Below are 15,364 nucleotides of genomic sequence, written 5' to 3'. Positions count from 1 at the left end.
TACAACGTTGTTTCCTTCAAAAGGCAAGTTGGTTCACTGCTGGTTACAAGCTAGCATCAAACACAACAAAGGTCAAAACAAAGTCACTGGAATGGAGTTTTGAGCTAACGTTAGCAATCAAACAATCATAGATAGCTAAAACAATTTGAAATGATTTTCATCTTTTGTTATTGTTTGTAATAATAAAAGTTTATTATTTTATGGATTTCACAAATTTGGGTAAACTGTTTACATCTAAGCCTGCACAACTCAAATCTGCACTCGCCTCACATTGGGCAGTGACAAGGAGTTCCGACACGGAAGCCAAGCAATGTCCAGTTGCAGTTGGGGCAGCAGCAAAGCGGATTGTAGCCACCTAAGTAAAGGCCCACCTAAAAACATCCATGCTGCACGCTATATTTAGAATATTTGCACCACTTTACCTTGCTGTCAGACAGCCCTTTATGACAGGGAACTAAAGCCGTTATATTGCTCCTTTGAAAGCCACCAGACTAAAACCTCACAGAACACAGGAGTTGTTGGTCTTCCAACAACCTCAATTGGTTAGATTCTTTGTGTTGTGTGACTTTGGGGACTCTCTGAAACCAACCCTTTAAAACACCAAAGTCACACAATAACACCAGTGACGTAAACGATCAAGGTAGCAGTAGACCAGCAACTCCTGTGTTCTGGGAGGGAAAATGACTTTTTTTGTCAAAGGAATGTGCTGGCTTTGAAGAAAGCCTAGCTTTAGTTTTAGTTTGAAAGGGCTGTCTGATTGCAAGGTTTAGTGCTACAAAATATTCTAAATATAGAGTAGCAAAGTGATATTGATCTTTTACGCCAAGGGTTATTTTTTTTAATTCTTTTATTCACTGCTGGTGAAGAGGTGTATAATTGATGGCATTTATACTGGTAAAATTAGCTTTTGGATCAGTTTCCTTGGTGTGGTTTCTGTGGTTGTCAACGTGGCAAAACCACAACGGCACCAATCCTCGTATCACCATGCGAGATACAAGAGCAGCAACTGCCCTCTCTCTCCTGATCTCGGTGTCATGGCGATGTCTGCTACGGAGGCGGCAGCGGTAATGGCTCGCAGTCTGAAAAGCACCTGTATGATTGGAAAACTTAAAAAAATTAAAAAGTCCATTATTAATGGAAATATATGATGGCGGTAATGACACCAAAAATGTAGGATTCAGGATTAAATCACTTGCTGAAATGATTATTTTCTGGCTTCTCATCTCTTTATCATCATGATGCTCAGCACAGCGACATTTCTCAGGTGTTCACCGTTACTATTAAGGTGGATGAATGGTGGGGACATATAGATGTCTGTGCGTTGATATTCATCACTGTCTTTCATGTCTCCCTCTGATGTTTTGTTCTTTAAACTTAAACAGCATGTGGGTGTGTGTAGGATCTGTGACCCACAAGAAGCCTAGCAGGATGCCAGGCGAGGCATCGGTGCTTTTAGCCACCACGGTGGTGTGGATGACTCACCTTCTTGCTCTTGTTGGAGTAAATCCTTGTCCATGCATGTGTTTTTGCGTAAGCATATGAATGTAGGAGCCTCCTGAGACAGACACGTTATACAATACATGTATTATGTAATTATAAAATATATGTGAAGTGCTACATTTGCAGCAGTAGAGACGTAAATAGAGAAATTCCACAGAATGTTTGGAGGGTCTGTTTTTCCTCCATCTGCTATGTCGTCATATATCAGAGAAACTGTACATAAATATTAACATTAACCATTCATAGTATCTCATTGCTGGATGTATTAACACAGTTGTAGTGGAACAGTTACATGTTTCTTCTGGTGTTTTTTTTATAGCTTAACCTACACAGAAAGGTTGTTTGTTTTTGCGGTTGCCAATGGTCACAGGTGGTTGGAGGAGAGACAGCTACAGCATTCAGAGACTCTATAAGGCCTTTTGAGGATTTGATTTTTACCTCAAACAACAACACTGCCATTTAATCTCTGAACTCCACCAATTTTGCACATAAAGGCCAGTTACTTGTCATGGTTAGTATTACTCAGCCTGTGAAAACAGTTGTTGTAGGATGTCTCTGTGGGTCTGGAGGAGATTTTTCTGAGAAAATAATCCTGACAATGTCATCCGTGTATCAACGCTTGGGTTTGGAGACTACATTTTTGTGCTCATATTATGCTCTTTGGCTTATCCCCTCTCCTTTATTGTGTTATATATCTTTTTTATGCACGTTATATGTTTACAAAGTGAATAAGCCTAAAGTCCCCACCCAAAGGGACTTACCATCTTTAACAGAGAACACTGTTCACAAAGTGCTCTAAACAGCTCTACTGTAGTCCAGCCTTTACTTCTGTGACAAACGTGTGTCATTTTGCGTCACTTTGTAACACACATTAATAATAATAATGCTCGCCTAGCTGCTAGTGTGGCACGCCCTCAAAGATGCCCTCATACTCTGCTTCTGAAAGATGGAACTAAAGTAAGAGGTCTCACTCTGTAGCTAAAACAGAGAGCTCAACACACAGGGTGAAAAGAGGAGCTGCAGGAATGTGCAGTACAACAAAAATATGGTTTTCTGAAAATTAAACCACATAAACCTATTTTTATATAACTTCTAAATACAATTATGAACCTGAAAATGAACGTAATATGAGCACTTTAACAGAGAGCTGCTTTACAAACTGGGCATTTACCAATGCAGGGAAGGTCAAATAAAACATGCTGTTAGTTACATCTTGGGTACAATCTTTGGAGTTTGGCTTGGAGATGTCTCAACTTTATGGAACGGCAATGCTCACTGGAATAGCCATTAAATACCACAGATCTGGATCATTCCTTGTTTTTCATACTGTATATTGAATTTTAATAACACCTCCGTACTGACTGGAACCCTCCCCACCTCTCAAGTGTGCTGATTCCATCAGTTGAACGCCAACATCAGTAGTTTTACATTTGAGGCCAAGGGGTTCCACAAGGGTCAACCCTTGGACCTGGCCTCTTTAGACATTTAGAGGGTTTGACAATTACACTAGTTTTTTCTACTTTGCTAAGTGACAATGAAGTTAGTATTTTTCTTTTTATACATAACGCATTTCTAATCCAAATATTGGTAAAAATATGGATTGTTTGTCCCTGATTGATGGAACTGATTCCAAAAGCCATTAAAATCAACATGATAAACATAAGGGAGTATAGAACCAATAACTGTTTAATTTAGATTAATATTTGTTTATATTCTTTAATAATTGAAATATCTTAAATCCGGGGTACAGCATGGTGGGTCTTACTACATTTCACTGTGCAATCCTTTAATGTATAATGAGTAATAAATAAGAGAATTTCACTGATTTTATTCACCAAAGTCTGTGTACAGTTGTACATGAACATGTGTATGTGAAAAACGTATTTAAAACTTTTTGTGGCCGCAGTGGGAGTGATGTAATTTGAGTCAGCGTCGTCTTGTTTTGAGTAGAAACTGGTTGAGCCCAAATGCAAACAAAACAAAGGCCAGAATGATAGTCTAACAGGTTTATTCAAGTGTCCAATGTCGGGGATGCATTAATGAAAGAAACCAAGTCCAAAACAAATCCAAAGTAATCCAGGATGCAGAACGAGAGTGATACCGTGTCTGATAATCCAGTGATCCAGGGTGGAGGGCAGGAGTTGTGGATGGCAGGAGTGAAGGTGGAAGCAGGAGTCAGGTTCACAGAAACTGTGGCAAACAAAGAACAATAAGTACAAGCGAAGTACACAAGCGAATCCAAAAGTAGAGTCATCAAAGAGACTACCGTCGTAGTCTAAACTATGCTCTAACAAGGAGTGGTAGGTTGACCGGGTATTTGAAGCAGAGGTGATTGGATCTGATGAGCTGCAGCTGGAACCCTGACTCCCGCACACCAGGCTTCACTCCTGCAATCCAGGACAGACAGAGGGGAGGAGAGCAGAGACAGGGTGCAACCAGCAGCAGACCTAACACGTCTGAAGACAAGTTTAAAAATGAAACAAATCTGGGAGAGACAAGTTAAAAAGAAGTGATCGAAGCTACATTAACCAGTACTAGCATAACACACCCAATTCTCAGACCATTAGTGGTCAAGTTGCATTGTGGGTAAAATAGGTGGCAGGTTTTGACAAGTAGGTAGAATGTGTGAGATGCCATCTGGTCCTGCTGCATCGATTACTTTAATTAAAAAAAGTGCAATGCTAAATTGGAGTACTTTTGTAGGAGATAATATTGGTTTGTTCCAACCCCATTTTTACTTTAGTAGTTTTATTATGTCTAATAATTATGATAACATTGCACCCACCAAAATAATTACACAGATCTGGGAACACAGAGACATCACTACAACAAAGAAAAACAAAAGGTTCAATTGGTCAAATGTTTTCCTTAATGATGACATAATGATATTCTCACTGAAATGCACCGCCGCACGGAATCTGCAGAGGCAGAATACCGCTGAACTTTTCTAAGAACTTTCTGCAAATTTTAAACAATTTTTTAAAAACATTCTAATACAACTCAGAATGTTTACACATCTCAAGCCCAAGCAAAACATCCCACAGATTTTAATTCTGGATCACTGCTGAAAACTGTAAAATGGCATATTCCATTTGGGTCCGCGGAAGTGGAGTAGTAGTGTTTTAGGACCTGAGCTCTTCACTGACCAGGGGTTTGTGTAGATATCACCTAACTCTACTGTGTGTGTGTGTGTGTGTGTGTGTGTATTTGTGTATTCTAAAGGGAAGGCAGCACCAGTATTCTTAACAACCTGCTGTCCAGGATGGAGCAGTACGCCAATAACCTGGAGAACCTGGTGGAGGAGCGAACACAAGCCTACCTGGAGGAGAAAAGGAAAGCCGAAAACCTCCTCTATCAAATTTTACCACAGTAAGAGCAAACATTCACAAGTTAGTCCTTCCACCCAAAAGCTTAAAAACTCCAATTAACTTGAATCTATCAAATAGGACAAGCAGCGTGGCTCAGTGAAATTGTCAATTGTGATAAATCCCTGTATTAATTAAAGACTCGAAATCTCTCCCAACACCCCGTTTTAATAACAGATACACATTTCCCCGTGGTGCGATTTCATGGTAGATGAAAGGAAGCGGAGAGAGCTGACAGGCAAACTGCTCATTAAGGGAGACAGAAGAGCAGAAATGATAGCGGGTTTAGGCGTTTGGATAACACTGCAGTAGCAAATCCCATCTTTCGCATCCATTTATCCTCTTTTTCTGCTAAAAAATCGTCCCTCCTTCATAGTCAAACAGAGAAGAGCCTGGGAGAAAGGACAGATATCATTTCTCAGCGCATTAACTGACTTCTGCCACAGTGCTTTTTCCCTTGGTATTATTAGAGTGAGAGAAAATTAGCATTAGCAGACTAAGCAAAGAAGAACTGACATCCAGTTATAATTGATCCTGCCTGGCATTTTGTAGCTGTGTTTTAGAGAGATCAATCTTCAAGGAAGATTAACAAATTAACCACTCTAAGAGCCTGTAGTTGTTTGTTTAACTTTCTTTTTTTTCAGTTGTTTGAGTATTGTGAACATTTTGACCTCATGCCTCTTTTTCTCTGCATGCAGTTCAGTAGCAGAGCAGCTAAAACGAGGGGAGACGGTGCAGGCGGAAGCGTTCGACAGCGTCACGATTTACTTCAGTGACATTGTGGGCTTTACTTCCATGTCTGCAGAGAGTACACCGCTACAGGTACACAGCATGTCACTGCAGATTCCCACTCTGCAGCTCACTGTTTCTGTCCGTTTTTGGACTTTTCTCAGCATCTGCAAAGGTAGTCCGTAAGCTTGAAGAAAAAAAAAAAATCACTGTTCGTGATCACAGTCAGAGTGAATTTCTCTGTTCATACATAAATGTGCTTAGTGTCAGGTCACAGTGTGCCTCATAGTTTCCACAGTGCGTGTTCCCACACACGGGCTGCAACTCAAAATAGTAAAGTTGCCAGATGGAAGAGTGTGTTGACGCAGAGTTGAGTCACATTGTACCATCACATATCTCCCTCTCACTTGAATACCAAAGGAAGGTTACTAGAGCAAATACATTATCATGATGTCATATCCAGGCAGAGGGTCCAAAGTGTTGTTTGACAAGCTGACACCTTCAGATGGCGTTGGATCCCTTCAAGAACGGGCATTTGTTCTTCTAGTTTTAAAAGTTCTCCAAATCCAATCCAGATGTATTTAAGAAATAAAAGCACATTTAAGTGCTGTACATTCAAAGATAACAAAAACATAAAAAGAGCACAGTTGAAAGACCAGTTTAAAAACAAAATCACAATAATGAAGAAAGGCAATTATCATAGTGTTTTAAAAGCCTGAGAATAAAGATGTGTTTTAAGACGCAATCATTTTAAAACAGGCAGTGTAGAGGCGAGCCTAACATCTAGAGGCAACTCATTCCAGAGTTTAGGGCCTACAACTGTAACGGCGTGCTCTCCCCTGTGCTTCAGCCTTGGGACTACAAAGAGCAAATGATCAGCTGACCTAGGTGGCCTTGGGGGGGGGGGGGGGGGGGGGGGGGGGGGGGGACGTAAGGTTGTCAAAGATTGGAGAGATGGGTTGGAGCTAGCCCATTTAGTGATTTGTACAAGTTTATATACATTTTTAAAATCAATTGTAAAACGTACAGGGAGCCAGTGAAAAGACGAGCTGCAGCCTTCTGAGATAACTGGCCAGATACAGTACAACAATGTATTCCATACAGGTACATTTAATAAAGTACTGTAGTGCTAGTGACCAACATAACCATGTATACATGGCCCTCCCAATGAATAATACCATTTTCATTCAAAAGTACAGTAGGTTTCAGAAGTCTCCTCAACTGAAACTATGTAAATACTGTATTTATTACAAACAAAACCAATTTCTTTTATATTTTATAAAACATTTATATCAATCTTGCAAACAATACAGAAGGATACAAATGTTTATACTGCTTTTATAATAATGGCAGTCCAACAAAATATTTGAAATTCTATGAAGATCACCGTATTATGATTCTTATTTTGTAAAAGTCCACTATCCTTTACTGCCCTTACAATATAGAATATCAAATACAATGTAGACAAAGTGTTTTCATCAACCCAACAATCGTACGGAGCTGGTGATGGCACTTTTTTTTTGCCCCCAATACTGTCTGCCGTTGTTTTTGTCAGGCCAAATACAGGCCCAAATACCTCCAACCCCAAGAATACCTTCCAAAAATGTGGCCCTTGGTCTCACTGTCAGCCAGTCAGTCAATTAAATAATAAACTGTAAAAATAATTGACCTGTAACTGAAGGGGCCAACAGCCATTTTCAAGTCATTGCATTAGTGTGATGATGTTTGGGAACATGTGAAGGATTTCACCTGCATCCAAAGCCGGTCAGAAAAGGCAGGTTAGAGAGTATATGAGTTGGATGGCTTCTTTACCCTGGAAGATGTAGCTGTCTATGATATACTGCATACAGCTGAAAGATATAAGCAGCTTTTATTATTATTTATTATGAGACAATCATAATAGTAGTTCTCTGCCTCCCAGATAGATAGGGTTGGCCCCTCTAAGTCGCTTTGGTCTTAGTCGACTAAGATGTAGTCGATTGGTACATTTTTATGTTTTTTCATGCTGAATGACTTATTTCCAAGAAACTTATGAGCATATATCTGGTAAACACACGATTTAAAGTGGCGCTTTTGCATGATTCTTTGTGTAGAAAATAAGGTTTACAGGTGGTAAATGGACTGTATTTATATTGCACTTTTCTAGTCTTAACGGCCACTCAACTAATCAATTTGACAAGATCATGTTAGTGTTAGAGTCGACTAAGTCCAGGACAGGAAGTCCAGGACAGCCCTAGAAATTGAATTCTAATCCTGGTGTTGGAGTGCCAGTTTTGCATATTTTAAAGTAAAAATACCATATGAAAATCTACTTTTTGTTCAATTTCATAAATTGTCACAATAAAATAAATAAAGGCCAGCTTTACACTTTTACGTTAGTGATCTAAACAGATCTTTAACAGCATCACAAAAAACTCATTTTGTTGTTTTTTAGGCACTGTATTAAGAGAGCTGTCAATTATCTGAGCGACAGCAGGTGCTCATCCTTTTTTTTTAATTTGGTCTGCTTTTTAGTCCACATTTAAATTGTAGAGTGTGTCTTTAAGAGTTCATTCTGAACTGACCAATCTCAAGTCAACAATTTAGATCCCAGTCCATCACAGTTTAGATGTTCTCATTCTCTTACAGTACAGCACAAAATGTCCTGAGTAGATAAAGAGACAGCATGGTGGTTGTTTTTTAAAGTTCAGACGCAATTATAAAACAGAACATTGAAAATGACGACTAAATAATGCATTTGTCTTTGAAGAAACAGCCAACCTCTGACATCACTGTTACATTACAACTATTACGCCACACAATTTGGTAAATTTAACGCAGATTGTGTTTGTAAAATTCCATCTGTGGATTTGAATTTTGATCCTGTAAATGTGTTTGTCAGTGAGCCTCAGTGGGCAGCTGGCCACCGGCAGACAAACACAGATTATGTGGGAGACTGGGAGGTTTTGCAGACACACTGGCCTCCCAATCTGTCAGCCTTTGAACAAACGAAGACACTGTTAAATGTTGGATTTACAGTGTCATCTTAACAGGCTTTAACCTAAACATTTTCAGTACTTATCTCCTTCTTGTATTGTTGTTGCTTTATAGAGATCACATTATCAAATTTCTCCTGTCTCTCTCTCTGCAGGTTGTCACATTGCTCAATGATCTGTACACCTGTTTTGATGCCATCATCGATAACTTTGACGTATACAAGGTAAGTCAGGTGGATCAGTGGGAAAAACCACAATTATGGTTGTTAATGCAAGAATGGGGCGTATTTGTTTCCAATCTTAACTGAAAATTATGTTTAAACATGCAACTCAAATCTTTGAGCACATGCATTTTAAAGCACGAGTGCTCGAGTAACCTCAAAAACAGTGGTCTACCTATCGATACCTTCAAGGCCTTTATAGGCATCCTGGGAAGACAACAGCTGAAATATATGAGTTAGGTTTTATGTTACGACTCTCTCACTTGACTCCTTGTGATTTGTCCCTCAGGTGGAGACGATCGGCGATGCCTACATGGTGGTGTCAGGGCTGCCGGTGCGAAACGGGAAACTGCATGCCCGAGAGATTGCTGGGATGTCACTGGCGTTGTTAGAGCAGGTCAAAACGTTCAAGATCCGACACAGACCCAACGACCAGCTGAGACTCAGGATAGGTATACACACAGGTGAGTCTAACCCGGGACTGTGTACAGGTGCGCCGGCGTGACCTGGACGGCCCCAGATTCAGTTTCTCATAGTGGCTTCTGTTCATCCTGCTGATGAGTCAATCTGTTATTTTTCATTGGTATGGCTATTTTTAGCTTTGGCACAGGAAGATCATTATTCCATTCTCTGTCTCGCATTTCCAGACCTGTCTCTATGGATCTGAAAATAATGCTCTGGGTCTGTTTGCATTTTTTTTTTTTTACCAATCACAATCGTCTTGGGCGGCGCTAAGCTCCGGAAGTCACCTCAGCATTATGGTCTCAGGAAGGAACTTGTTTTGATGGAACATTTGCACCCAGCAAAAGAAAACGCCACATACAATATTGCATGAAGTTAACTGTTCATACGATAAAGTAACTATTTATATTAGCTGGATATATGGTTGAAGGTCATTTGCTCTTACCGGTGTATTGCCATGTGTACTTCGTCTACAGCAATTTCCCCCAATTGGTCCCTAAACGTGCCCATTAGATATTCCTAGCAAATCTTTACGATCATTAAAGTTAACAAATGTTAGGCAATTATCCTGGAAATGAACTTCTGTGTATCCCATTCTTAATTCTGCCTTGTTTCCACCAACAATCGTTGATAATGAGCACCACACCAGACCTTTTTGAATTGTTGAACAAATCACAGATGCAGGCAGTGATTCAGAGGTCTTAACAGGGCTACTTGACATTTATGTGAGCTTCTTCAGTTGTAGCTTCCATTACCAAGAGATATACAGTAGTTCACTGTCCAAGTATAATTTCTCTAGACAAATTGGTCTCTTGATTACAATAAATTGAGCAAATAGTTTTATCTCGTAAACTGGGCACTCAAGCTCAAGTTTAGGACAGTTGGGATTTGTAACTTCCCACTACTGGATGCTAACATACTGACTGGACAAACACATTCAGGATGTTTTATCTTGACCTGTCTGCAGCCTTTAGTCAGATGTAACGTAGGAGAAGCTTCTGAGACAGCATTTAGACTGATTGGGCTCACGGCAGCACTGTGACACTTGACATTCAACAGAAATGGACCAGTGTGTGTAGGCTGGTACTTAGCATCGTCAGAGTCATCCGAAAGCATTCTAAACACAATTTCACTTCACTCACACCTCTGTCGTCCTATTTAAAAACACGTGGTGTGTGATAATGACGGCAGTTCCCAGCATGCCAGATATCATTGGGGGGGTCTCTGCTGTAAAATGTGACTATATTTAGCTTGTGTTTTATAGGTCCAGTCTGTGCCGGCGTGGTCGGTTTGAAAATGCCCAGATACTGTTTGTTTGGAGATACTGTCAACACGGCATCTCGAATGGAGTCCAACGGAGAGGGTGAGTCACTGTCACTTTTTTTATTTATTTTTTAAAGATGATTTTTTTGACAGGACAACTGAAGACATGAAGGGGGAGAGAGGGGGGGCAATGGGCCGCAGTAGTCGAGGAGTCAACCTCTATATATGGGCGCCCGCTTTACCAACTGAGCCATCCTGGTGCCCGTTTTTCAATTTTTTATCAGATGAGTCCACACAATCTGGATTTTGAACAGTGGGGGACATATTGTACACCCCTTGGTGGGACGACGTCCTCATTATTTGCTGTTTTTCAGTGTTTACAAGGACTTCCAGCTCATTCTTTGTTTTGAGATTGTCTTCACTCTGCTGTGTATTATATACAGTATATAGTGTTAAATATTTGTCACTCAGTTTCACCATATTGTAATTTTACTACTGTGTCCTGATAGACGGATGCACTACCTGTTGCTCTTCCGGAGGTGTCTTCTTCTTTTTCCTTTAAAGGAATTTTATTTTATTTTATTTATTTTATTTATCTAAACTATGTTAAACGATTATGTTTTTCCTGAGAAAAAGAGATGATAACTATTAACGGGACTTATTGTTTTTGTAAATTTGTGTGGATGATACTGTAAACTGTAAAAAAAAAAAAAAAATCTTGTACTCGGAACATACTCTTCGAATGGATCTCTATCTTTATTGAACTTTTTGAATTGTTATTTTATTCCTTCCTTTCTGTCTGCTATGTGTCTGGGTGGAAAGATTCTTTAGTGAAAATACGATTTCAAAGCTGAATATAAGACGCATTGACCTGCTGACTCTAATACCTTCTACGCTGACATTTCTGTCCGGGGCCGGCAGTGACAGGAACTAGTGTTCTGAACCTGTGGTTGGATAGTCATCAGATGTATTGATTAAATACTAAGTCACTTCCTGTATTCTGCCTCCACTGGTAAATAATTCATAGCACTTACAGCTAAGGGCCCTTAGCCAGCGCTAAGCCTGCAGCCTGAAGCTTCACAGGCAAGAATCTCGTCTCACATCTCTGCACTGCATGCATTTATTGGACAAAACAATACTGATTTTCATCACCGTTAGCATTTCAGCCGCTGACATCTGAGGGGAATGAACAGTTTCCTAATCTGAGAATAAAGCAGAGTGCTGCAACTATTGTCGAAGTTGTCATTTGTCCTTCATTTGTTGTGCTTCTTTTGATGTGTTTTGCAGCCTTAAAGATCCACGTTTCCTCGGCCACCAAAGAAGTGCTGGATGAGTTTGGCTACTTTGATCTCCAGTTACGAGGAGATATAGAAATGAAGGTAAGAAGCCTTCCATTGATTTTTAAGAATGGACCAAGTTGAAGCACCAGAGAAAGAGCATTGCTCTAAGAGAGGCTGTCCCAGTTGTTTTTCGGAAATAGATCAAATAAATTTAGTTTAAGACTAATACTAGAAACAATAACTTGTTGAAAGAAGATTTTCTATAGTAAGAAATTTCTTAATCTTTCTAGGAAAGACAAATTAGCATCCTACAACCCTAAAATGTTTTTTTTAAATGCCTTTTAATGTTCAAATAATTGAAGGATCCTCTGCTTCTTCATGGATTGGGCTGCGACTACAGATTTTAGTCAGTATTGTAGTATTATGCCTCAACGACAGCCACAGCCACAGCCGGAGGCATAATGTTTTTCGGCTTGTTCATCCCGAAAGATTCTCAAGAATGCTAGTCTCGCATTTCCAGACCTTCCTCAACAGCCCTGCAGAGGAGGGTCTGGCTAGTCCACACAGCATTCTGGGGTTAGAGAAAAACTTGCTCTGGTTTATTGGCATTTCTTTAAACCAATCACAATCGACTTGGGCGGTGCCAATCCCAGATCCCAATCCCACAATCCCAGAAGTGGAACGTCGTGGATATTGATTACATGAATGCAATATCTAAGGAATGCCTTGACGGGATTTCTTCAAATTTGGCTCAGTTGTCCGCTTGGACACGATGAGGATTACAATTTGGTGGTCAAAGGTCAATCTAACCTCACATAACACATGTTGTGGCCATAACTCAAAAAATAAAACGCTAATTATGACAACATTTCACACAAATGTCTAAAAGGATAAAATGAGGTCAACTCCCCAACCCTCAACATGAAAAATTCTTTAAAACAGCATTTAGATCATCATATCAGGAAATTACGTTTGCACGAAATCTATCTGAACAGTTAAATGAATAACTATATGTGAATGTTGCTTAAGAGTTGTTGATTCACTTTCTGACAATCCACTAGAGTCATCATTTCTGCTGATGAGTGATTCCACTGTGTGGAACGGCTCTGCTCCACTCACTTTTTCGGTACCAGTACTTTTCTCTTTTGGATTTCCACTGCAGATAATAACCCCTCATCTTATTGCCATAGTGATGCCGCGTGAAACAGCTGTGACGTTGTCTTCAACGTGACACTCACTGAATCATTTCCTCGCCAACCAAAACATCTGCATGTGGTCTATTATACGGCATAGTGCATGGTGTCATTTTGCGTGCTGCCGTTTTTAAAGATGTGGGTTGAGTGTACAAAACAATGATGGCTACCATGGACAGTAGCTTGGCGGGTTTGTGTAGGATGTCCCAGTGACAGTTACCTCTGACCAATCAGTGGACTGCAGTGTTTTAACTCCACCTTCTAGTATCGGCTCAGCTCGCCTGGAACAAAACATACCAGGTAATATCCACAACTTTTGCCAAAGGAAAACCTAAATAGAGCGCGTCAAGAAGATTCGAGCCACCATGCAGTAGAAAAGCTGCATCAGAGGAGTAATCATTTGGGTTTAGATTGAGACAAATGTTGATCACTTGAAAACAGGGTACTTTTACAATTTGAAATAAGTGTGACCAGTCTCACGCTTTGATTACGATTATCCTGTCAACCATTCGAATCGATTCAAAATCACGATGCGTCACCTCCTCAATATTGTTACATAAAACTACAGATGGGTTTTCAACCACAAATTCAAGCAGTCAGATATATATGAAATCCCCATTTTATTGTGTCTGCACTTAAAAAAGACACTTCGAGCCGAAAATTAACAAGTTCTTCAGTTATCAGTAGGCAATAATCAATTAAGGCCTGTCACTGCAATGATTCATTTCAACGCCCCTTAATTTCCCTTTGCTTATGCGTAGACGCTTGATGTGTGGGGAAAGGTGGAGGTGGAGGTGGAAGCTGAGCTGCAGTAACCATCCAGGTCACCCTTAAACGAAGGGCGGCCGAATGGAGGATATCACCCCCCTCCCACCCTCCACTCCTTCTCCATTGATTAATCTATTGATTCCTGTGTTGTTCCAGGGCAAAGGCAAAATGAGAACATATTGGCTTCTTGGGGAGAAGACTGATGTGTATGTTATCTGAGAATGTGGCAGCAGCGGTGGAGACAGCAGCAGAAGCTCCGGTGGCCCGGCCACTACTTTATTTGTTCTAGAATAAGTCCTTATTGGTGATTTCCGTGCAGAGGAAAAGAGAACGACACCATATGACAAAAACAAAGGGAATTCCAGGTATATTTATTACCTGCATAGTATAACTGCAACAACAACAAAAAGAATATTGTAAAAGTAGTTTTTTTTTGTATGAAGATTCTTCTGTCCTGAGTACTTTTCACTGATAAATTCTTATTTTTTGTGCTTTCTATATTAAGATTTGTATAATGTTTGGAAGTCAATGATGCGTTAATATATCTTTGAAACATCCATTGAAGTTTGGAGGTACAGCTTTACAATTGATGTCACTGCAGGGGTTCATAAACCGTGTTACACAGTACAAGATAATATGTATATATGTATATCCAAGATACTGTAAGATATTTTGTTCAATAAACGGAGTAAAACACTCTTTTTCCATTTATGGACCAGGGAGTATATTTATGATTTTGGGAGTGTGGTTAGTTATTGATATTTGCTTTCACAAAAGGTGTAGTCTCACATAGCCAGAGCTATCTCCACAGCTCTGTGGAGTCAGGTCTGGCTACACCGCAGATTCTAGGATATGGGCCATGCCATGAGATTCAGGCTGACTACACCGCCACTCTGTGATGTTGCCTAACAGACAGGAAGTGCAAAAAGCTTTTTAACACAGCTCTGTGGAGATACAGTAGGTCTGGCTCCTCCACACACACATTCTGGGATAGGAGAAAAAAAACATCTGGGTTGTTTGCATTTCTTTAAACCAATCACAATCTTCTTGGGCGGCGCTAAGCTCCGGACCCGGGGATGTAAAATGGTCTCAGGAAGGAACTTGTTTTGGTGGAACATTTGCACCCTGCAAAGGAAAACACCACATTCTATATTAAATGAAGGTAACTGTGAAAGGCAGAAAATATCCCTGAAGACTTTGTTCTTTTTAGGCGTTAATAATAAAATGTGAGCTCTCTGAATGCATCTGGGCCATATCCTCCTGTTGATACTAAGTGTTTTTAACCCAGAAAGAATGTATGAATGACCTTGTGTTGTACTGCTAGAATTGCACATTTAAAAGGTAGAAGTGTAGAAGCCAGTTCAGCAGAGGGGGAGTCTACTCGGTGTAACCTTTTGGGAATGTCTGTAGAAATGAAGCTGCACCTTGGAGACTTTATTTTCTATTTTTATCTTCTGTTAAACATCAGCTCTGCACTTTCCCCCCACCAGTCCTGACAGTAAGTTCAGCTTTATCTGATCTATAAGTAGCCTTGTCATTTTACATTTCACAAAATTGCCAGGGTTATTACATTATTTGAAATATAACTAGTGTGCTGTAAGAAAAAGC

At 40.0% G+C, this 15,364-nt stretch overlaps 1 protein-coding gene across 1 annotated transcript in view; it reads left to right on the top strand.

Moving 5' to 3' along the window:
* npr2 (natriuretic peptide receptor 2) overlaps positions 1 to 14,179 on the top strand; it is a 102,899-nt gene extending 88,720 nt beyond the window's left edge. The window contains exons 16-22 of the mRNA XM_032539804.1: positions 4,723 to 4,869; positions 5,564 to 5,687; positions 8,725 to 8,793; positions 9,080 to 9,254; positions 10,517 to 10,615; positions 11,803 to 11,894; positions 13,913 to 14,179. Of these exons, the coding sequence (XP_032395695.1) occupies positions 4,723 to 4,869; positions 5,564 to 5,687; positions 8,725 to 8,793; positions 9,080 to 9,254; positions 10,517 to 10,615; positions 11,803 to 11,894; positions 13,913 to 13,975 (769 nt within the window). The 3' untranslated portion in view covers positions 13,976 to 14,179. The remainder of the gene's footprint in view (positions 1 to 4,722; positions 4,870 to 5,563; positions 5,688 to 8,724; positions 8,794 to 9,079; positions 9,255 to 10,516; positions 10,616 to 11,802; positions 11,895 to 13,912) is intronic.
* Positions 14,180 to 15,364: the final 1,185 nt, after the last annotated feature.

This window comes from Etheostoma spectabile, chromosome 16 (genome assembly GCF_008692095.1).
Source record: "Etheostoma spectabile isolate EspeVRDwgs_2016 chromosome 16, UIUC_Espe_1.0, whole genome shotgun sequence".
NCBI classification, from domain to species: domain Eukaryota; kingdom Metazoa; phylum Chordata; class Actinopteri; order Perciformes; family Percidae; genus Etheostoma; species Etheostoma spectabile.
This window is presented reverse-complemented; position numbering and strand designations above follow the sequence as displayed.